Source organism: Panthera onca, chromosome E2, assembly GCF_046562875.1.
Source record: "Panthera onca isolate mPanOnc1 chromosome E2, mPanOnc1 haplotype 2, whole genome shotgun sequence".
Taxonomy (NCBI): Eukaryota; Metazoa; Chordata; class Mammalia; order Carnivora; family Felidae; genus Panthera; species Panthera onca.
The window spans coordinates 34,983,460-35,005,965 of NC_138353.1; the positions used below are offsets into that span (position 1 = coordinate 34,983,460).

Below are 22,506 nucleotides of genomic sequence, written 5' to 3' on the forward strand. Positions count from 1 at the left end.
AGGTGCTCAGCGTCGTTATTCATCAGGGTAACGCACATTCAAACCACAAGGAAGAGTTAACCCTCGCCCCAGAAAGGCTAAAATTCAAAAGACTGGCAAGACCAAATGTTGGCAAGGACGTGGAGCCGGTACCACTATGATAACTTGTTTGCAGGAACGTGAAATGGTACGACCACTCAGGAAAACCAAATGAAGTGTCTTAAAAACCTAATTATATACCTACTCTATGACTCAGCAATTCCTCGTAGCTATGTAGCCAAAAGAAATGAAAACATATGCTCACCAAAAAAAAAAAAAAAAATTGTACAAGAATGTTTATAGCAGCTTTCTTCCTAATAACCCCCAAACTGGAAATGGCCCAAGTGTCCATCAACAGGAGAGTAGATGAAATGTCATGTAGCCAGGCAGTGGAATACTGCTCAGCAATCAGAGGCACAGTGTCACACAAAACGACGTCGGTGAATCTCAAAAGCATTATGTTAAATGGAAGAAGCCAAAGGAAAAGGAATCTGTTCCAATGATCTGAGGGTCTGGGATAGACTGGATAATGCATAGGACAACCTCTAATAACAAATAATTATTTGGACCCAAATCTCAATGGCACTGTGTTTCAGAAGCCTCAACTAATTTATGGTGGAAAAAAATCAGAACAGTGGTTGTCTCTGGGAGATGGAGACAGGGATTGCCTGAGGCTGGGCACAAAGGAATTTTCTAGGGTGATGGTAACGTCTCCTATTTTGACAGGAATTTGGGTTACACAAGTGTATGTGTCTGTCAAACTTCAGCAGACATATGCTTCAAATTTTTGTATTTCATTATAAAGTTTAAATTAAAAGAAAAACCCGGAAAAAACTGAAGTTTAATGGCATGCATACTGAGGTGTTTAAGGGGTGCACTGATGCCCACAATTTACCTTGAAATACATTAAAGAAATAAGATGGGGCACCTGAATGGCTTGGTCAGCTGAGCATCCGACTTCAGCTCAGGTCATGACCTCACGGTTTGTGAGTTCAAGCCCCTCATCAGGCTCTGTGCTGTCAGTGCAGAGCCCATTTTGGATCCTCAGTCCCCCTCTCTGTCCACCCCCCACTTATGTGCTCTCTCTCTCTCTTTCTCTCTCTCAAAAAGAAACATTAAAAAACTAAATGAGATGGATGGGTGGATAGAAGGATGGATAGATACACCTAGGTGATTCTTCTCATTAAATTCTTTCTGTTCAAAGCACTGGTGTGGTTTCTGTCTCCCGTGTGGACCTTCACAGGCTTTGAGAAGCCATTCAAAAAGGGTTCTTAGTCCATCATCCAGGCCCTTCGCCATCCAACCAGTGCATCCAAACACATTATCCTGTACCCTAATTTGCGGTCACAGTCAGCAAGTGGCTATTTCGTGAAGACAACTCTAGCTTTCCTGCCGCCCCCTCACATGCCGGGGTCGCTCTGCACATTCTCTTCCGTTTGCCTGTGTGTCTTCCCACTTCTCCTCCTAAGTGTCATTTACCTCCTCTTTGATACCTTCTGTGATTTTCTCAGGCAGAGAAAAGGACTACCTCTTCTGGGCTTTCCCAGTGCCCTCCCAGAGCATGTACCCAACCTGGTGCTGTTGGCATAACTGTGTCTCCCAGACTAGGACCTGCTCCAGGCTTGGGACCCATCCCCATTCCTTCCTGAATCCTGTGAGCCTAGAATATTGCCTGGCCCTGGGAAAAACTCCATATCTGTTGAACGAAAAAGATACAGAAACAGATCCATTCTAGAGTGGTAAAGAAAAGCAGTTTCTAAGGTCTAACAAACGAAGTTAACATTTTAAAAACTCAAGTTCCATTCCACTTAAAAAATATATTAAAATTATTTAGTGAATATAATTGTTAGCCTGGATCTTGTTTTCGCTCTCTTTTATTTTAGCACGAGTTGGGGAGGGGCAGAGGGACAGAGAGAGAGAATCTTAAGCAGATTTCTTGCTGAGCGTGGAGCCCCAACTTGGGGGTTGATCCCATGACTGTGGGATCATGACATGAGCAGAAATCAAGAGGAGGACGCTCAACCAACTGAACCACCCAGGCGCCTCTTGTTTTTTTCTTTTTCTTTTTAATTTATTTTTTTAATATGAAATTTATTGTCAAATTGGTTTCCATACAACACCAGTGTTCATCCCAACAGGTGCCCTCCTCAATGCCCATCGCCCACTTTCCCCTCCCTTCTGCCCCCCATCAACCCTCAGTTTATTCTCAGTTTTTAAGAATCTCTTATGGTTTGCCTCCTTCCCTCTCTGTAATTTTTTTCCCCTTCCCCTCCCCCATGGATTTCTGTGAAGTTTCTCAGGATCCACATAAGAGTGAAAACATATGGTATCTGTTTTTCTCTCTCTGACTTATTTCACTTAGTATAATACCCTTCAGTTCTATCCACGTTGCTACAAAAGGCCATATTTCATACTTTCTCATTGCCAAGTATTATTCCATTGTATATATAAACCACAATTTCTTTATCCATTCATCAGTTGATGGACATTTAGGCTCTTTCCATAATTTGGCTATTGTTGAAAGTGCTGCTCTAAACATTGGGGTACAAGTGCCCCTATGCATCAGCACTCCTGTATCCCTTGGGTAAATTCCTAGCAGTGCTGTTGCTGGGTCTGTTTTTTTCTTTTTAAGCAGAGTTCTCACTTTCTGCTGCTCTGACTGGCTTTAACAAGTTCATAAAAGTTTATTTAACAAATTCATAAAAGCCAGACTTGCCTTGATGGTCTGCCTGAAGGACCAGATTCCTTAAGGATCTGGTGCACATTATTTTTAATGGTAGTAACTTTTTCTTGTTTTATTCTTGAAATTATACATCTTTTTATAAATTAAAAACAATGGGAAGGGGCATCTGGGTGGCTCATTCAGTTAAGCAACCGACTTCAGCTCAGGTCACCATCTCATGGCTTGTGAGTTCAAGCCCTGTGTCAGGCTGTGTGCTGAGAGCTCAGAGCCTGGAGCCTGCTTGGGATTCTGTGTCTCCTTCTCCCTCTGCCCCTCCCCCACTCATACTCTGTCTCTCAGAAATAAAAAAATTTTTTTAAATTTAAAAAATGGGGAGTGAAACAGATAAGAGACACATAAAGAAGAAAATTAGAGCCACATAAAAAAGAAACTAAAAACTCCCTAAAACTCCCTAAAATCCACCTAAAAATAACCACTGTTAGCATTTGGCAAACCAAATGCACCAGTAAGAACCCAAGCTGCCTCTTTTAAAAACAATCCGATACTTTTTATTTTTTATGATTTCAAACTGTCCTGTCTGGTTGCTAAGCCTGAGCACAGACAGCTGAGGCCTTACCCTTAGTGAACGGACCCCGATCACAAAACCCAGGTTCCAGCTCTGAAGTCTGCAAGGCTGTGGGAGCATGAGTTCAAAGGACAGACGGCAAGAGTGGAAAAATATCTCGAGGGTAATAAAATGACAAATAGCCCAATGAACAAATTTTAAAGCACACTCGTATTTGAAAAACAGAACTATTAAATTAGCAAAAGGGAACACATTAGACATGGCAGAGCTGAGTTTCCAAATGTCTTTTTGGAAATAATTAACTCCCGGAGGCAGGAACTGAGTACATTCCCTGCAAGTGGGAAGTGGCTACAGGATTGCAAACTGGAAGGTGGCCCTGGTGAAGGGGCGTGTGGAAGAGGGCTCCGGGAGGGGCCGTGCTAGGAAACCAGGCATTTCTCCCCATACCAGGAGGCTCTTGGAAAGAATGCTTAAAGCACAGGCTGGGAGAGATGCCTGAGTGGCTCACTTGGTTAAGCGTCTGTCCAACTCTTGATGTCGGCTGAGGTCATGCCTTCACAGTTCGGTTTGACCCAGTTCAATTCGTGGGATCAAGCCCTGGGTCACGTTCCGTGCTGACGGCACAGGGCCGGCTTGGGATTCTCTCTCTCCCTCTGTCTCCCTGCCCCCTCCCCTGCTCTCTTTCTCAGTAAATAAATAAACATTAAAAAAAAAAAAAAAAGCAGTGGCTGGGAGATCTCGGCCAGTCTTTTCTCCACCACTTCAGCGGTACGATTGCCAGCCAGTGTCTTAACTTCCCCAAGCCTTGGTTCTCCCATGTATAAAATAGGGATAATCTAGATTCCTACTTCGTAGGATAGTGGTGACAGGCATAGAGAACATTTCAGATGGATTAGCAGTCTGTGGTCAACATTCAAGGCTTGCAGGTGACAACTGTGATTGCTCCCATGACAAATGAGATGGAAGAAGGACAGGCATGCGTCCAGGAGTCTCACAGCTGATTCCGGAGAAGAAAGGGACCAAGCACCATGAAGGTCATTAAAATGACCTGGGACCTTAGAACTAGACTCTTGCTGATTCACTATAGGCAAGAAATCATGCAGTGAGATTTAACGCAGGCAAAGCCCCTGAGAAAACAGACTGATCCTGGCGAACCAGCCAGCTCTTGCTGCAGCACTGCCGGATAACAACCATCCCCCAAATCCAGGGACTTACAACCACAAGTGTTTGTGGGTCTTCTTGCTCAGGGGACTGTACATAGGCTGGTGCAGCTCCTGTCCCCAGGACCTTGCCAGACCTACTCCCTGCGTCTTATTCTGGACCCGGGCTCTGTAGGAGGCTGCTACCCAGTGTGTGTCCTTTCCAAGTCAACAGCCAGGAGATCAAGAGCCAACTCAATCTCAAAAGCACACATGTGACGTCTTCTGACATTGCATTGACCAAAGCAAATCACATAGCCAAGCCTGAGGTCAGCAGGGGCAGGAAGTTACACTCTCCTGAAGAGGGAGAGGAGGGGAGATAACACTTTTCATCTAACTGATGATTAGAAATTGATTGGGGCGCCTGGGTGGCTCAGTCGGTGGAGCATCTGACTTCGGCTCAGGTCATGATCTCACGGTTCGTGAATTCGGGCCCCCGCATTGGGCTCTGTGCTGACAGCTCAGAGCCTGGAGCCTGCTTCGGATTCTGTGTCTTCCACTCTCTCTGCCCCTCCCCTGCTCGCGCTCTCTCAAAAATAAACATTAGGGGTGCCTGGGTGGCTCAGTCGGTTAAGCGTCCGACTTCAGCTCAGGTCACGATCTCACGGTCCGTGAGTTCGAGCCCCACGTCGGGCTCTGGGCTGATGGCTCAGAGCCTGGAGCATGCTTCCGATTCTGTGTCTCCCTCTCTCTCTGCCCCTCCCCTGTTCATGCTCTGTCTCTCTCTGTCTCAAAAATAAATAAACGTTAAAAAAAAAATTAAAAAAAAATAAACATTAAAAAAATTTTGTTAATGTTTTTAAATGTTTTTTTTATTCTTGAGAGAGACAGAGCATGAGCAAGGGAGGGGCAGAGAGAGAGAGAGAGGGACACAGACTCTGAAGCAGACTCCAGGCTCTGAGCTGTCAACACAGAGCCCGATGTGGGGCTTGAACTCAGAAGCTGTGAAATCATGACCTGAGCCAAAGTCAGACGCTCCACCGACTGAGCCACCCAGGTGCCCCAACATTAAAAAAATTAAAAAAATTCTTTAAAAATTTTTTAAAGAAACTGATCAAGATACAGAATCCAGTGCTGGATTCAGAGGAAGTGGGAGGTGGTGAGGTTTGGGGAAGCCCATTCCTTCCATCTTCAGAGTCTTAGGCAGGAGGAAAAGGAGCCTGGGAGACAGGACTCTGGAAGTCTAGGACTCCTTCGAGAGGCATCTGGCACAATCTCCAGCAGAGTGCTTGGTCTCTAATTTCTCACAATGGGCCACCTGCTTTGGAATCACCGTGGAAGCTGATTAAAGACACAGATACTTTCGTGTCCCTAGTCCCTTCTAACCAGGATCCCAGGGTCAGAGCAGGGGCTGTGTGGGTCACGGCATCTCCAGATGATTGTGAGAACCTTCAACCAGTCACTCAGGACCTGGAAGTTTTGAGCTCAAAAGTGGAGAGGAGAGGGGTGTCTGGCTGGCTCAGCTGGTGGAGCTCATGGTTGTGAGTTTGAGTCCCATGTTGGGTATAGAAATTACTTAAAAAAAAATAAAATTTCGGAACACCTGTCTGGCTCAATGGGAAGAGCAAACGACTCTTGATCTCAGGGTCGTGAGTTCAAGCCCCACGTTGGGTATAAAGATTACTTAAATAAATAAAACTTTAAAAAAATAAAAATAAAATCTTTATTGAAAATAAAGTGGGGGTGGGACACCTGGGTGGCTCAGTCGGTTGAGTGTCTGATTCCTGATTTCGGCTCAGGTCATGATCCCAGGGTCGTGGGATCAAGCCCTGCATCAGGTTCTGCACTGAGTGTGGAGTCTGCTTAAGATTTTTTCTGTCTCTCTTCCTCTACCCCTCTCCCCTGCTCATGTTCATTCTCTCTCTCTCTTTCTCTCAAATTAAAAAAAAAAAAAGTGGGGAGGAAAAAACAGAGATGCCTCCTCCCTGGTTTTATGTGCTAATTCATTTTCCAGAATTCCGTGGTGCAAGCCAGGATGTTTAGCAACTGCTAAATTTGGCTATTGCCCATTTTACAGATGCGGAAACTGAGATAAAGGTAGCCTTGCTGCTGTCTAGATGCCAACCATTTGGCCTGTGGAACCCTTGGCTCCTCTGTTCTTCCAGGTGCCCTTCCTCCCAAGAGTTTGAGATCCAAACCCCTCCTTCCTTGCTACAGGGAGGCATTGGTGTGGTGCCTCGTCAAAAGGCACTGATCAACATCTACTGCCCCTTAGACTCTCCACTGATTGCTTTACAGGCATTGTCTCTTTTAACCCTGTAAGGATCCAGTGAAGTAGTTCCTGAGGAAAATTGTGTGCAGAGAAATGAAACAACTTGCTTAATGTCACAGGCTCCAAACTGGGCTCCAGCGGCCTTGAAGGGTCTTGCCCCCAACCTTAACCCTAGACCTGAGCACCTCTTCCCGGTCCCGACAGTGAGAAGGAAGAGGAAAATGATCCTTGCTCATTGCACTTTCTGCGACACCAGAAGAAGTGACTCAAACGTGTTCAACTGTGAGTGCTTTCTCCCCCCGCCCCATATATAACACACCAGCCGCCAGTGCACGTCCCCTGGCCAAACTGGGGGGGATGGTGAGTTTGGACTCAGCTGCTGCCGCTGCTTTGCTCAGAGGCTGGGAGCTTGCCGAAAGTGTCGGCTGGCTTGGCAGAGAGGAAACTGCTCACAAGGTGGTTCTCGTGGGTGGGAAGAGGGGACGGGCTGTGCCACACACCAGGATCCTGCTGAGACCCAGAGAAACTGCATGGGGGAAGGGAGAGAAGAGAGCGAGGATGAGGAAAAGAGTTGCCCTTGGTCCTCTCCAGGGGACACAGTGAGGTCACAGCTCTGGCAGGCAGCATCTGGGCGCCTGCAGGAGGTGAGTAATAGGCCATAAATTATGCATCAGGGTAAGGAAGGGGGCAGCTGGTGGAAGAAAGATTCTGGACTTGGAGTTAGGAGACAGGGGAAGGAATCCCACCCTGGCCTTGAATGGCTGGGTGCCTCCTTCTCATGATCTCTGTTTCCCAAAATGTAAGCCGGGGGCACTAATCATAATGAGCAGCCGCTGGGAGGATGGCGAGAGAATGTGTGTGAACAGAAAGGTCTTCTCCCAGTGTGAGGTGGCGTTACTGCTTTTAGTCATTATACCACCTAGAGAGGCAGAGGATCGCAGTGGGTAAGAAGAGACTCTGAAGCCCCACTGCCTTTGTTCAGTCCCAATTACTGGCTGTGGAGTGGGCAGGTGACTTTACCTTCCAGGCCTCAGCTTCCTAATCTGTGAAATGGACCTAATGATAGCACCCACTACGTGGAGCTATTGGAGGACAGAAGGGGTTAAGGATACTCAGCACGTGGAACCGTGCCCAGCACCGTGAAGTGTGCAAGGGCTGGCTGTTCCCTCCTCTGGCCCACTGGCACCGGCGCAGCCCTCGCACGCAGAGCTTGTTACAGACTGTGTACCCGCCCTCCATGCATGTGTAAATTCTAATCCCCAAGGTGATGGTATTAGGAGGTGGGGCCTTTGGGAGGTGGTGAGGTCATGAGGGTGGAGTCCTCATAAGCGGGGTTAGTGCCCTTATAAAAGGGACCCCAGAGAGCTCTCTGCTTTCTACCACATGAGCAAACAGCTCTCTGCAACCCTGGAGAGGCCCTCACCAGACCCTGACCAGGCTGGCACCCTGCTCAGACCTCCAGCCTCCAGATGTGTAGACAAGACACCCAGTTTGCAATATTTTATGATAGTGACTGGAGATGACTAAGTAAGACAGGGCTGCTGAGCTGATGTGAGTGTGGGGGGGGGGGGGGGGGCGGAGCACAGGACCCTGCCCAGCGGTGTGTGGTGTCCCTGAGGATTATGGAGGCAGCAGGTGCAGTGCCCAGAGACGGCAGTGGGTGGTCCAGGATGCTGGTTCTTCCCGCCCAGCATCGGTGCTCACTTGCCACCCAGTGGCCCTGTTCCCCTAGAAGGCCACTCGTGTCCCGTCTGTGGCCCCACCCCACCCAGCCTGCTGAGCCAATGGCTTTGTCTCAGGATCAAACTCTAACCCACCTTGAGACTTAAGACTTCCCAATGAGACCTCTGATGTAATAAAAAAGCACTTTTATCCGTGTGTCTTTACTGATAGAAAGTGGCGTGCTTACAGTAATAATCCAATTCCATTCAACGGTCATTTAATAAGTGACCACTAGGTGTGGTCCTCGGCATCGGGAGGCCCTGCTCTGGGTTTTGATTGCTGCTGTGAACAATGACTGCCTTAGCGGCTTAATGCCACATAAATTTATTTTCTCGTGGAGCTTGAGGTCTGAAATCTGGAATGGGTCTCATGGGGCTAAAATCAAGGAGTCCTCAAGGCTGCCTTCCTTTTGGAGCCTCTCAGGGAGAATCCACTTCCTTGCTTCTTCCAGCTTCTGGAGACCATCTGCTTTTCCTGGCCCATGGCCTTCATCTTCAAAAGCAGCAATGCTGGCAAGCTATGTCCTTCTCCTACAACCCTCTCTGGCTCTCTCCTGCCTCTCTTCCACTTTGAAGGACCCTTGCATTTACACTGGGCCCACCCAGAAATGCAGAATAATCTCCCTGGGTTACAGTCAGCTGATGAGCAACCTTCATTCCATCTGCTGCCTTCATTCTCCTCTGCCAAGTAACGTGTCATGTTCACAGGTTCCGGGGATTAGGACGCAGACATATCTGGGGGGAGGCACGATTCTGCCTGCCGCAGGTCCCAGCATGTGGTGAGCCCAGCGCCGTGCAGGTACTTTATAAGCCCCCACTCACTTAGTTCTTCAGCAAATACTGGTGGAGGGCTCCATCCTGAGTACGAGGCCCGGCGCCGGATGCTGAGGCTGAACGGCCAACGAGACACAGTCCAGCCCTCAGGCAGCTCGTAGTACAGGGCAGAGAGGGACCTGCACACAGACACTACTTTACAGGGTTAAGGAAAAGTGGTGGAGCCAATTACTTTGCTCCTCTAAACCTGTTTCTTTATCTGTAAAATCAGAAAAATATGCCGTGCCACCCTGAACACGCTGGATCTTGTCTGATCTCAGAAACATAAAGTGGCAGCTCTCTCTCCAAATGGGGGAGAATCAAATGAGACAGCAGCACTATGTGTGGCACACAGTAAGGGCATAATAAACAGTATACTATTAATACTGGGATTTTATTAAGCATGTGGCATGATGGGCACACAGAGGAGGGGGGTCAGGGAGTCAGTAAATCAGGTGAGATCTAAATTGACACCCCAAGGATAAACAGGATTAGCCAGGGGAAGTGTAGGAAGTGAAAGGAAGGGTCCCCAGGTAGAGAGGATGCACGTGCAAAGGCCCTGTGGTGAACAGGCCCCTCAATCCTCATGATACCCTGACACCATACCAGGTCTTTTTCTTCTGTGTATGTATATGAGTTGTGCTTCTCCCCAGAGGCCCAGAAGCCCTAGGGAGCCCCTGGCTTCTCAGCATCCAGCTCCAAGGTGGCTGCATGTGTCACTGTCCCTACTTCCCTCATCATAAGGATCCCACTGGCCCCACGCTTTGTGCCTGGAGCCACAAAATTCATTGTCCTAACAGCCACTAACCAATGGGCCCTGACCAGGTGCCGAGCCCAGGGCTGGGGCCTCTTCAGTTATCAGCTCCCTAACTCCTCACAGCTTTATCATTAGACCCATTTGAGAAAGGAGGAAACTTTTTTTTTTATCAAAATTTTTTTAATGTTTTACTTTGTTTTTGAGGGGGGGGAGGGGCAGAGAGAGAGAGACGCGCGCACACACACAGAATGCGAAGGAGGCTTCAGGCTCTGAGCTGTCAGCACAGAGGCCGTCGCGGGGCCCGAACTCCCAAACTGCGAGATCATGACCTGAGTCGAAGTCGGAGGCTTAACTGACTGAGCCACCCAGGCACCCCGGAAACTCTTTAAGTTTAGGAAACTTGACTGAGTTCATGGAGGTATTAGATGGTAGAGCCCAGGGTTGTCTGACTCCTCATCAGGAGGGCCACACAGGCCAGCAGCCTAGGCTTTGATGGCTCAGCTCCACGCATGGAGGCTGGACAGAGGAAAACGGGATGAGGCAGAGCCTTTGAAGGATAGCTGGTCTGCCCTAGACTTGACTTAGGGGACCAGACCCCGGGGTGAAGGCCAGGGAAGGGGCCAGGGTCCCAGGATGAGTTGCAATAGCAGCAGGCCCAAGAGAACAAAAAGACACAGTGGCTTGGATGCTTACAGGAGGGCCCCAGACTGTGCCCTCCCCCCCTCAGCAGGGCCTGGCCTTTCCCAAGAGCAGGGACCTCCGATCTAGAGCCAGTATAGGAGCCAGAGGGAGCCTCTCAGCTCATCCGTTCCTTACCTGGGGACACAGCTGAACGGACCAAAAGAAAAATGCACGTGGAAGGTTCCCGGTATATGGCAGTGGCTCCTGGCCCCTTAATGCACCTTCAAACCCAGCAGAATTGGGCCAACTGTTTTCTCTTGGGGAGCACTGAGCCGTATCAAATCATGATAGTCGGCCTACCTTGAAGTTAAACTTCCTTTCTTTTATGAAATCAGGTTGATAATAGATGATGGCTTGTGTGGACATGTGGCAGAATAAATGGTGTCGGTGCAATAGGGGTTTAACTCAGCAGGCTTAGGTTGCTTAAATCCCGCACTTGACAAAGAAAGGACGGACCCTTGACCTCTCCTGGGAGATAACCTCTGAGCCTTTGGAAGATCCTGCCAATTAGCAGCTTCTGTTATGTCTGAGGCCTTGGGCCACACTGTATCAGTTTGGCCAGATAGTTGGCAGTAACAATAGGACCTATGGAGAACGCTTGTTTTGGAACGCCTGAGGCCCAGGCCACGCTGTATCAGTGGACCTTGCGGGGCCTGGGGAATGAGCTAAGGCAGCGACACTGCTGATGCATTCTTACACGACTGACGCCCAGTACAAATAAGACACCAGGTCTCAGGTGAGCGCCGCTGGTTGGTACGTTGGTGCTGGAAGAATTCAGCGTGTCCCCATGTGACTCCACCCGCCACGGGTGGGAGGTGCGCCTGGAAGTCTGTGCTTGGCGTCTCTGGCCTCTGCTCGTGCATCTTTTCTCTTTACTGAGTTTGCTCTATGTCTTTTCATTAAAATAAAGTCACTGGGAGGGCGTTGGCTTTTCTGAGAGCACTGTGAGTTCTCCTAGCAAATCACTGAGCTTGAGGGTGGCCTTGGGGACCCCTGACACAGCATCTTCAAGGATGCTAAGTTTGGCTTAGCTGAACCAGCCTCGGTTTCTAGTATCTGGAAATCTGGTCGGAACTTCTGATTTGACCTAACCCTGTCGTTGTGGTACTGGGGTCTCTGCGGGGACACTGTGGCCTGGAGAGGGGAGAGCGGCCCCCCAGGTGGTGGCCACCGGGCCAAGTCCTCCCCGGAGCGGCACATGCTCAGTCTAGCTCAAGCTTGGGTCGGCCTGGGACAACGACACTGCAGAAAAGGGGCTGTTTCTCCCCAGAACTTTCGGACAGAGGCTCCTCCAGACATTCCAGACACATGTGTCCTGTTTGGGAAGGAAAATGGCTTTGCTGTCCTCCAGAGAGAGAATGTCAGCTTTTGTCTGCTTCCTGCCAGATTTCTGTGTACCTGGGAGCTCCCCGGAGCCCCCAGGGGAAGCTGTACCTTATTCCTGCCCCTCGGGTCTCCCTCCCCACCGCTGGAGCCGGGTAGCACATGCCAGAGCCAGCAGGAGAGTTAGGATAGAGGACAGCCTGGAGGGCCACCCTCCTCCCTCCACAGGACTGCCTTTCTGTAGAACAATTCCCACCCTTCGGGGAAAACTGAGGCAAGTTCAGCTAAGCCAAACTTAGTTCTGGTCCTTGTCCCAAAGTTTGGACATAAAATCTTTAGTTCCAGAGACAGGCAAGATAGCTTACCCTCAGACCTGCCTCAGTTGTTTTCTTTTTCTTAGCTTGCTATTTGAAATGGTTATAGATTTATAGGAAGTTGCAAACAAGTACAGGAAGTTGCAAAGAAAAGGTCCTGTGTGCCCTTCACTCAGTGCTCCCCGATGGCAACATCGTACAACTACGAGATCCAGACCTCAGGCTTTAAAATGATATTGGCTCCATGGGGAAGCTGAGTCCTGGAAGCCACTTCACTCCTTCCCCAGGAGTCCCCCAAGCACCTGCATAGGTGCAAAGACAATCAGGGCTTTGAAGCAGGCATTGGCCTCTTTCTGAGGATGGATGAGCTGGCACTGACAGAAGTCAGAGACCAAACAGCCAGGCAAATGGAGGCTGCAGAGTGGTCTTAGGAGGTCATCCAAGAGATGTGGGCAAAGCAGCGTCTTTGGGTGGACTGCTTGCGATATTGTTTCCAATAATGAAAACTTGGAATGCCTGGCAGGTGAGACTGGCCAAGAAAATAATGAAGCATTCACACAATAAAGACAGTGCGGCTAATGTGATCACATTGTAGAAGAATAACTTTTATCAGGGTAAATGTTCATGATATACCAGCAAGTGGAAAAAAGATCACCAAAAATATGTGCAGTATGATTCTTTGGGGAAACACACACACACACACACACATAAAGTGCCGAAGGATATACCCCCCAGAATGTTAACACCTTAACGCTGGTAATCTTTAGACAATGGAATTATGAGAAATTTTTATTTTTTCCTTCTGTATCTTACAAGTTTTCTGCATTAATTATATATGACTATTGGAATTCTTAAAAAAATATTACCAGACCCATCCCTTGTCTTGACTCTGCACAAACTTGGCTCCGTGTGTCTGGTAAAACTTTCAGGGGAGGTGGAGGGTCATTTTCAAAGGGACCTGGAGGGGGTTCTGCTGCCTTGTGGGAGGGGGGAGGAGATGGTAGGGCGTCTGGAGTTGCCTGGAGAGCAAGGGCTGGCCCCGCAGGAAAGGGTCTTTGCACACATGGGAGAAAGGGGGTGGCAACATTGCCAGCAAGTGGTCCAGGGTGGCCCAGGAGTGGGAAGCAGCTAACCTGGTGCCTGGTGAAATTCCAGAGCCAGGCTGAGGCCAGAAGCTCACCCTTGCCCACTTCATTGATCCAGCTTCTTTACCATCTGCTCATACACACACGCATGGCGTTCTCCACTTCCATTTAGGAGCTCCTGGCAGGGGCACGGCTGCCTTGTGTTTAGCTCTGTGCCCCCCTGAGCTTTGCAAAAGGCCTGGCTGACCCAGTGTATGATGGTTGGATGGTATCTTCCCCCATCACCCACTTTATCATCTCCATCTGCTGACTTTCCATCTCTCTGCAGGCTCAGATGCCTCTTCCTCCAGGAAGGCCTTGCTGACCCCTCCAGGGCCCCACCCTACTGCATGGTAACTTCAATTACACATTTTACCAGCCTGCCCAGTACCTAGATTATGGAATTCTGAGCTGGTTTCCTCCTTTAGTGAATAACCTTAGCAAGGTCAATCAATGCCCTCATCAACTCTGGTTCTCCAGTGCACCCCACAACACGAGGTTTGGCACCAAAGAGGCACTCAACCAATCCTTTAACAGAAGAAAAAGGATCCACTCTTCTCTCCCTGAGGCCCTGTAACTCATGACTAGTGCGTGGGGAGTGGGGGACGGTCCCTGCCTCACCTTCCCCTGCTAGGAGAGCAAGCTTCCGTGGCCCCAGGCCCGTCTGCACCTCCAACCCCACCTGCTAGTTCTTCATACTCGCTCCAGTCATGGTCACGAGGGGCCCGGAGAGGAATGGTGACTCAGCCCGATTCATCACCACAATGGAAAAACCCAGTCACCTGTCCTCCTGGCAACGGGACCCGAGCTTCCTCTGCATCTGGAAGGGCAGAAAGCCATACTGTTTTCAAGGTCCTTTTGTCTTTCACCTGCTGAAAAATCAAAGACTGGAATCTGCAGGAGCACCACCCGTCGACACTGTAGACTTGCAGCTGGCTGGGAATCTCAGTGACCAGGGGTGGTGCGTTCCACACCAGGCTCCAAGGTCAGTGCCCTCGTGTGCATCTCAGAGCAGCTTCACGAGCCCACTGCTGTGGGCACCGCCACCGTTTTGACCACCAGCATCTGAGTCGCCCTTCCTACGAGACAGAGCCCACCTCCTCCTAGAGGAACCGAACACATCTTTTCCCAGCCTCCCTTGCAGCTTTGGCAGAGTACCCGACCCGGTCACCTCCAATCAGACACGCCCGTTCTTGACTGTGAATGAGAAGCTAGTGGCACGAGGGAGGGAGCCAAGGGCACACAGAGTCCATCCTGGCCAGGACTCGGCAGCAGCAGCAGCAACTCAGACTTCAGAGGCAGCCGTGGTCCCGAGGCATGGCAGTGTCCCGTGTCCTTGCCCCTGGCGCGGGCTACAGTGTCTGTGGTGGTTTTGACACCAGACCAGCGCTGCAGTGTTGGGCCCGGATCCTGAGACCCAGAGAGCTGCCCGCCCTCCTTGTAACAAAGCCCTTTTTCGCTTAAGCTAGCCAGAGTCGGTCTCTATTTCCTGCAACTGCCAGGCTGCTGCATTAGCCTGAACTTCCAGAGGGGCAAACGAAGGCTCAGAGAGGTCTTCAGAAAGGCTGCGTCTCATCTCCAATGGTGGTGTGGGACAGGCTCCTCCTGCCCATTTGACAAACGGCAAAGGGGAAGTCCAGCAAAGGCAGCGACTTAGGCAGCATCTTTCAGGTAATTAGGAGCCAGGCTGGGGTGCCTTTTAGAGACCCCCAGTTCCAGCCAACAGCTTGGCCCTCTGCCGTGCTCCGTTTTCCTCTGTTCAAAGCCCTGACATCCGGCCTGTCCTCAAACATCATGCCTCCTGCGCGGGTGTTAAAGATGAAGAGAGCCTAGGAGCAGAAGGGACTGAGAACTTGTTCTTCTGCTGACTCAGCAGGGACTCCTCTTCCTGGCATGACTGACCGTCTCCTCCAGAAGGGGCAAGGGCCCCCTCTGCCTGCTTATTCCCTAAGCACCTGTGCTGGGTGCAAAAGCCCCCCCATCCTCAGGGGTGGGGGGTGGGTGTTCTTACATTCCTTCACCAGCTATTAAGTGTCCACTTTCACAGGTTCAAATCTGCAACCTGACCCCCCCGAATGCTCACTTGGGGTTTGGGAATTATCTGAGCCTCATGGATTGTGCACATCAGTTCCAGGCCATCGTAGATGCCATTCTGCACACAGACATGTCACAGTGTCAAAGCTTTTGTTTGGCAGCCCTAACATCCTCCTGGGGCCTGTATTCCCCTCCCCCCCCCCCCCCCGGGAATTCAGAACAGGCTAGGCCTCATGAACTACGTTACTAGAAAACCAACCATTAGTTTTGTTCTATGACTAGGTCTGTCATCAGACAGACCTTATTGAAAAGGGTAGAACTCAGGGAAGCCTGAATCCCTAACACAGGCATAACAATTTAATCATCAATAACAATAGCAACTATTTAGTGAACACTTAAACCATGTGTCTGACACTATGCTAAGCATTTTCTTTATGTTCCGTCATTTAATTCTTACAAGAACCCTCTGAGGGGTCATCATCCCAATTTCAGGGTATGGCATGGAGGCTCAGGGAGGGTGAGTAACTTGCTGGACCTCACACAGCTGGGAAATTGTAGAACCAGCCTGTACTCTTGAGGACTGACTCCAGGCGTGTACACGTAAGAACCACAGTCTCCTGGATGTTTTGGACACAGAGGTTCACTCTGTCACCACTGGCCTCCCCCATCCCTTTTACAAAGGTGGAAAGTGAAAGGGACTTCCCCAAGGTGAGCCCCAGAGCTGTAAGGAGAAGCCAAGCTTGCTACCTCCCATGTGGTTTATATACTGTACCCCGAGCAGGAGCACGCACCCCATCTGGGGCCACCAAATCTTACTAGCTTCCTCAAGACCAGTGAGTCAGTTCATTCAATGGCATGGCAGCCTCCGCCACAGCCTGGAGCTAAGGGACAGCCAGAACCTTACCACAAACCAGCCCAGACAAAGGGGAGGGGGTGCTGCAGGATCCACCTGAACTCCCACCCAGTGGGACCTCTCAGATGACTGGTCCAACTCATTCACTCTGCACAAAACAGGCTGGAATCTGGGAGAGGCAGATCCCTGACCAAGGTCACTGGCAGGCCCTCAATAGAACTCGTCTCCGGAAGCACTGTTTTGAACTGTCTTGCCCAAGTAAATTTTTCCAGGTCATCAGATTTCTCCCTACAGGACTCCATCTAGGGACTTTAGCGCTGCTTCATTTGGGGTGACAGGTGAGAGCAACGTCCCTGAGCTAGACCAGAGAGAGCCTGAGCAACACAAGGGTGTGCCAGATCCCCTTCCCGCTCAGATGATGAAGGGTGAATTGAAAGCAGGGACACTCTGGGCGGGACCCTGACGGCCCAGAACACCTTTGTCTGGAGACCATTACTCCCTCACCAGTTCCCAAGGAAACCCTGGGGGTCTGAAAACTGGACGGGGTTTCAAGGGCCCGTGAGCACCTGGTTCTTTCCGACCCCCCTGGGCTTTTCCCGAACAGGTCCCTGGCGGCGGCGGAGTGGGGCGGGGGCGAGCGGCGGGGGCGGAGGAGGCCGCTGTCCCCAACCGCTGGGGTTCCCCTCGGGAATCTGAACAAAGAGGGAGGCAGAGGCCGCCCCCTCCCCGGGAACCCGACGCCGCGCGGCTGCAGGGGGCGCGGGAGGGTAGGGGCCTTCCGCCGCACCCCGCCAGGTCGAACGCGGTTGACCTTTTCCCCGGACGCCTGCGAGAGGCGAGAAGCGTGCGGGTCCACAGGGAGTCTCGGCTAGGCTCGCGTGCCGCGGCGTCCGCTCGCCCGCCGGCCCATCCACCGGCCGGGCGCTCCCGCCGTGGCCGGAGGGGGAAGCCGAGCGCCCGGGACTTCTCCGCTGCAGCCACCCTGCCGGGCCCAGCCGGCCGGCGGAGCGCCCACGCCCACCACACCCACGTGGGCACGCCCCCCGCGGCGCGCCGCCCCCAGCCCAGCCTCCGCCCCCGGCAGCGGCAGCGAGGTGGAGGGGCTCCCGGCTGCCCGCACCTGCACCCGCGCGTTGGCGACGGCGGCGCCGAGGCCCGGCTCCCCGCCTACGCGTCTGTCTCGTTCACATCACCCTCGGTGAGTCGGCGGCGCCCTCGGTCTTTCTCCCCGTCTCCCCCCGCCGTTGCGGCTGCGGCCAGCCCGCCACCCCTGCTCCGCCTCCCCTCGCGACCCGAGACTCGGCGAACCGCGCGCCCTCTCTCTGGGGCCACATTTGGCTTACGAGGGCGGTACCCCCTCCCAGCCGGACGCGGGGACCTCCCGGGCGTCGCGGTGGGGGAGGGGCGGGCGGCAAGGCCTCTTTGTTCGGGCGACAGGCGCCGGGGCCCCCCTCCCGCCGCCGCCGCCGGGAGTGTCACCCGCACCCAGCCCGCGCGCTCCCCTCCGCCTCCCGGAGATCACCCCGACCAGGTGGCGGCGCGCGCCTTTTAGGGGTGCGCGGTCGTGCAATTGGTGGATTTTTTTAACCGGTTTTGGAGGGGGGGAGAACGGCGAGGGGGGCGGCGAGAGCGCTCCTGGCTCCCGGCAGCTCCGCCTGCCAGGCTCCTGGCTCTCCTGCTGCTTCGCTCCTCGCCTCCCGCGCTCCTCTCCCGGCTCGGCCGAGCTCGCTCCCCGACGCCGCAGCGCGGAGATGAAGGTGCTGGGACACAAGATCGAACTGCTGACAGGTACCGCCGGCCCTTCTCCTCCGCCGCCCCTGGGCGCGGCCCTCGCCGCCCGCTACTTTCCGAGTTGGAGCGGGAGACCGGCGCGCTGGCCGGGGTTTGGGGCGGCTCGGGTTCGAGCTGGAGGAGGGGGTGCGGATGCTAGCGAATTTCGAGCTTGTGCGCTCTCTGTTCCTGCGCGGAGCACCGCTCCGAGAGAGGACGTGGGGCTGTGTCCCGCCCGGCCCTGCTCCAGTCCGCGGTGCTGGCGTCCCGCAGGAGGGAGCGCGGGTCAGGGGAGCGGCCCCTTGGAGTCTCCGACTAGCCGAGCTGTAGCCAGGCCATCGGAAGGGATTTCAGCGCCCTTGCCCTCCAGTCAGTGTCGCCGTCCCCCAGTAAAGAAGGAGCTCCCTGGGCTCCCAACAGGACCCCTGCCATAGGCCTTGTATTTCCTGCTCCCCGTAACAATCTGAGCGCCTCTCCCTAGAAGTTTCTTGCTGGGAGTAGAGGCCAAGTGGTCTGTGAAGTGGGCAACCAGATGGGACCCTGCTGACTGGGGGCTCTCAGCCTTGAGGCTCCTCTGGAGAAGCGGCCAGACACCCTGCTGGAAACCACATCCAGGGTGCTGTGGCCGGAGATCAGCAGAGGACACTGGGTATGCCCAGGAGTGGGGGAGGAAAGAGCAAGGACAGGAGACCCAGTGTCTGAAAGGTGGGAGAGCTCTCCCACTCCTGAGGTTGTGTGGAGAGACTCGGGCAGGTGGAAGGGGGCTAGGAAAGGGAAACACCCAGGGCCACCATCTCCCCCGGGCCTGGGCGGTGAAGGTGCTCAAACAGTGTATCCTGGGGCCATGTGTGGAGTCGGGCACCTGGAAGACTTTGGTTTCTGACCTCAAGGACCTTACTGTCTGGTGCCAGAGAACAGAGCACAGGAACTGTGTTACAAGACAGGGAAGCGGGCAGCAGCGTGGGGGTGCGTTCAGGAAACAGGTTGGAGTCTGAGGGCGCTGGAGGGGAGCAGAGAGATTTGAACACATGGCAGTGTTTGAGCTGGACCCTAAAAGACAGAATTTCTATTAATGGAGAGAGAGGTGGCATCGCAGGCTAATGGAGGGAGGGGCCAGCTTACATATAGGCCCTGCGAGTGGTGCAGAGGCTGGAGGGCCTGGAGCTGCGAGGAGGTCTGGTGAGGTTTCAGGCTGTGAGTGAGAGTTAAGTTACCTGCAGCTGCTGTCTCTTGGCTCCTGGCAAGCTCACAAACAAGGAAGAGGGGGCTGTTCCGAAGCCCTGGAAAACCTGGCCAGGTGCTCAGAAGTGCCAGGTCTTAGTTGGATGAGCCGTGGGGCTGACCCTCCCTCCAATCCCTTACCAGCTTTTCCTTGTAGAGCTCACTTGAGGCAGGCTGGCCCACCTGACTTCAAGGCCACTGCACTAGTTAATGCCCTTGAGGGAAAGTTTTTACAGCCCTGTGGGTGTTGGGAGCCCTGCTCACAGGGCAGAACTTCTGGATCCTCCCCTTCTCCTCTTTGGCCCCAGAAGGCCCTGGAGGAAGAATGCTCTTGGGAGGCATTCATGGGGGCTCCAATGGGGGTGCAGCTTTGGGGTCCCAGGGCAATGCGCCCTTATCTCCTGGGTACAGGGGTCAGGGACCCGCCTCCCTCACCAGACAGGCTTACCTGGTTCTGGTGGACTCTCTAAGCCCCTGGCCAGGCTGGAACAGGAGCCCCTAGGGCACTGTCGTGGGTCACAGCCCCCCCCCCCCCCCTTGCACCTCTCACCAGGCTAAAGGGATGCACCTGGGAGACGGTGCATCCCTTTAGCCTCTGCCTGGTGGTCTTTGTGACCTTCCTCCCAACTCCATCCTGTCCTCCTCCTTGTCCCACAGATAAGGGTTCAAATCCCAGCCCTTCTGCTGACCAGCTATGTGATTTCAGACAGCTTGCTTAACCTCTCTGGCTTCAGTTTTCTCCTCTTAGAGATGAAACTGTTGACCCCTCCCTCTGAGAGTTGGCATGAGGCTCACTGAGATAGCACGGGTGAGGGGGCTAGCCCTGGTGGGCACCTCTTGGGCTTCATCTCCCTTCTGGAAAGTTCCTCGTCATGGAGAACTTCCACCTACCCTGGCTGGTTGGCCACTAGAGAGTTTGGCTCTGCCCTAACCCCACCTTATCCCTGCTCACATGCATCTGTGAGATTCTGACCTGTCTCCCCTGCTGGATGATGAGCAGGTCAAGGTCAGTGTCGTTCCAAGTAGATTGTGGTGGCATATGGCAAATGCTCAATCGTTGTTTGAGTCCAGGCTCAGTTGTGTCTCTGGGAGGATTCCTTAGAGGCCCGTAACTCACTGCCCCCTGCGTAAGCATTAGTGAATTGCTCCATTGAACCTCTTTGCTAAAATCCTACTTCTGTAGCTGTATACAGTTTTCACATTCTCCCCTTTATTCATCATGCCCCTTCTCCCAGTGAGGTTAGTCACTTCGTCATGCAGCTGGGGAAAGGTGGAGCTCAGTTTCAAACCTGGGTCCTGAGCCATCCCGTGTGTTCTAACTGCCCGGCTTCAGGCCAGTCTTCAAGCTGTGCACTTCTTTTTCCCATCTGTAAAATGGGATCATCATGGTACCTACCTGGTTGTGTGCTTCAGCAATTAGCTGTGAGAGTGTGTGTCAGTGCTGAGTGCAGTGTCAGGCAGACAGTCAGCAAATCGCAGTTGTAGGGCTTTTGTCCCCAACTACCTCCTCAGTGTCCTAGGGTCTCCCCCTTCCCCTTTGCTCCTCTTCTGAAATGTTCCAGTTCCTTCTCTGGCTTCTCCACACAATCCAGATCTCCCTGCAATGTGCTCCTGGGGGACTCTGCTGAGACCTCAGTTTCCCGTCATGTGGGACAAATGGGGCATGACACCTAGAGTTGGGCCCTACTGGCCTGACATCACAGCTCTGACATCAGGTAGGGAAGGCCGGGTGCCCCTCACCTGTGGAGCTGGAAGGATGTCCATGAGTTGTTGTGCCCAGTCGGAGCATGTCTTTTTGTTGCAGGGAGAAGAAGCAGGTGGTAGGGGCTGTTCTAGGAAGTTTCACAGGTAACTGATGCATATGGCAGCCAGCATTTTCCAGACTCTCTGAGTCTTGCAGTGTAAGGAGGGCAGGGATTTGGGAACCAGAAGGGTCTCCTCTCTGTTTCTCAGCTCCTGAGCAAATTTGTAATTACTCTGAGCCTCCGTCTCCTGATCAGTAAAATGGGAATAAGGGCCCTACCTCAGTAGCACTGGGAGGACCCCAGCACATGGCCCCCCATGTGCCCACGCAAGCTTGCTGCAGTCTTCGGAGGACAGACTCTTGGTGCCTTTTGTAGCTGAGTGTTTTTTTATTTCTTAGTATGATGTGGGAAAGTGGGACATTAGTCTACTTGGAAACAGGAAAGTGATGGCTTATGTGCATTTGCACTCAAACAATATGTCTCCAAGATGGTTTGGAGTCCTGAGGGAGCTCTAAAGTGGCAGATTTGGGGCTCTGATATGGTCCCTTGGGAGCCCTGATGTTGGATGTTGGAAATGTTTTAAAAATACACTCAATGTGTGATTAAAAAGCAAAACTTTTTGCCTGTTCTGTCTGGAATTTTGGTGTCATTTGAATGCATGGAATATGTAGTCCCACACAATTTCATAGACTACCTTTAAATAGTGTTTGATTCTTGGCAGGTGTGTTGACCCACATTTTACGTGTGGGGGAAAACGAGAAGCACAGATTTATCCCAGCAGGCTGAAAATAGGATCTCAAATCCTCATTTCCAGTTCATCCATTTCAGCAAACTCCACTGCTTCACCGGTGTGCTGCAGTGCGGGCGGGGCATGCAAATGAGGGGGCGTGGTCTGAAGAGGGGAGGGGTACGCAGGTGGGCCCCCAGCCACAGGTGAGGGTGGGGCGTGCGGAGACAGGCGTGCTGTCCCCACTGTCCGTGCGGAGGGCAACTGGCGCAGCTTTTATGAAGGGCAGGTTGGCAATGCTGTATCAGAAGTTTAAAAATATGTGTGATCTGTGACTCAGCAGTTGAATTTTTAGGAACAAATAAAGATGTGTGCAGAGGTGTTTGTTCAAGGGTGTTTATCCCATAGTTGTTTATAGAAAAAAAAATAAACTGGAGCAATCTGAATGCCTAACAGCAGAGAACGTTAAATAAATGCGGGTGCCATCATACTAGGGAACCCCAACAGCTGCAAATTATGCCATCACAGGTTATTTACTCATCCGGACAGACACTCCCTTATACATGTAATAATAAGAGGTGACATCACACTTGTGTGGCATTTGCCGTGTGCCAGGCACAGTTCTGAGTGCTTTCTATGTATTAACTCATCCCAACAACCCTAGGAGGGACCCGTTATTATTTCCTCCTTTTTATAGATAAGGCATACTAAGGCACAGAGAAGTTAAGTAACTTTCTGAAGGTCAC

The 22,506-nt window shown here is 52.1% G+C and overlaps 1 protein-coding gene across 4 annotated transcripts in view; it reads left to right on the plus strand.

The window, feature by feature from the left end:
• NDRG4 (NDRG family member 4) overlaps nt 1–22,506 on the plus strand; it is a 79,179-nt gene that overhangs the window by 18,544 nt on the left and 38,129 nt on the right. Inside the window, exon 1 of one of the 4 annotated variants that reach the window (XM_060650636.3) lies at nt 17,205–17,495. The exons of 1 other annotated variant lie outside the window; for it this stretch is intronic. Coding sequence is in view for 2 of the 3 variants with exons in the window: in XM_060650631.3 (XP_060506614.1) it covers nt 18,049–18,085 (37 nt within the window). In the remaining variant the exon portion in view is untranslated. Of the gene's footprint in view, nt 1–17,204; nt 17,496–17,887; nt 18,086–22,506 lie in introns of those variants that run through there. 2 more of the 4 variants (XM_060650631.3, XM_060650632.3) reach the window with 2 other exon arrangements.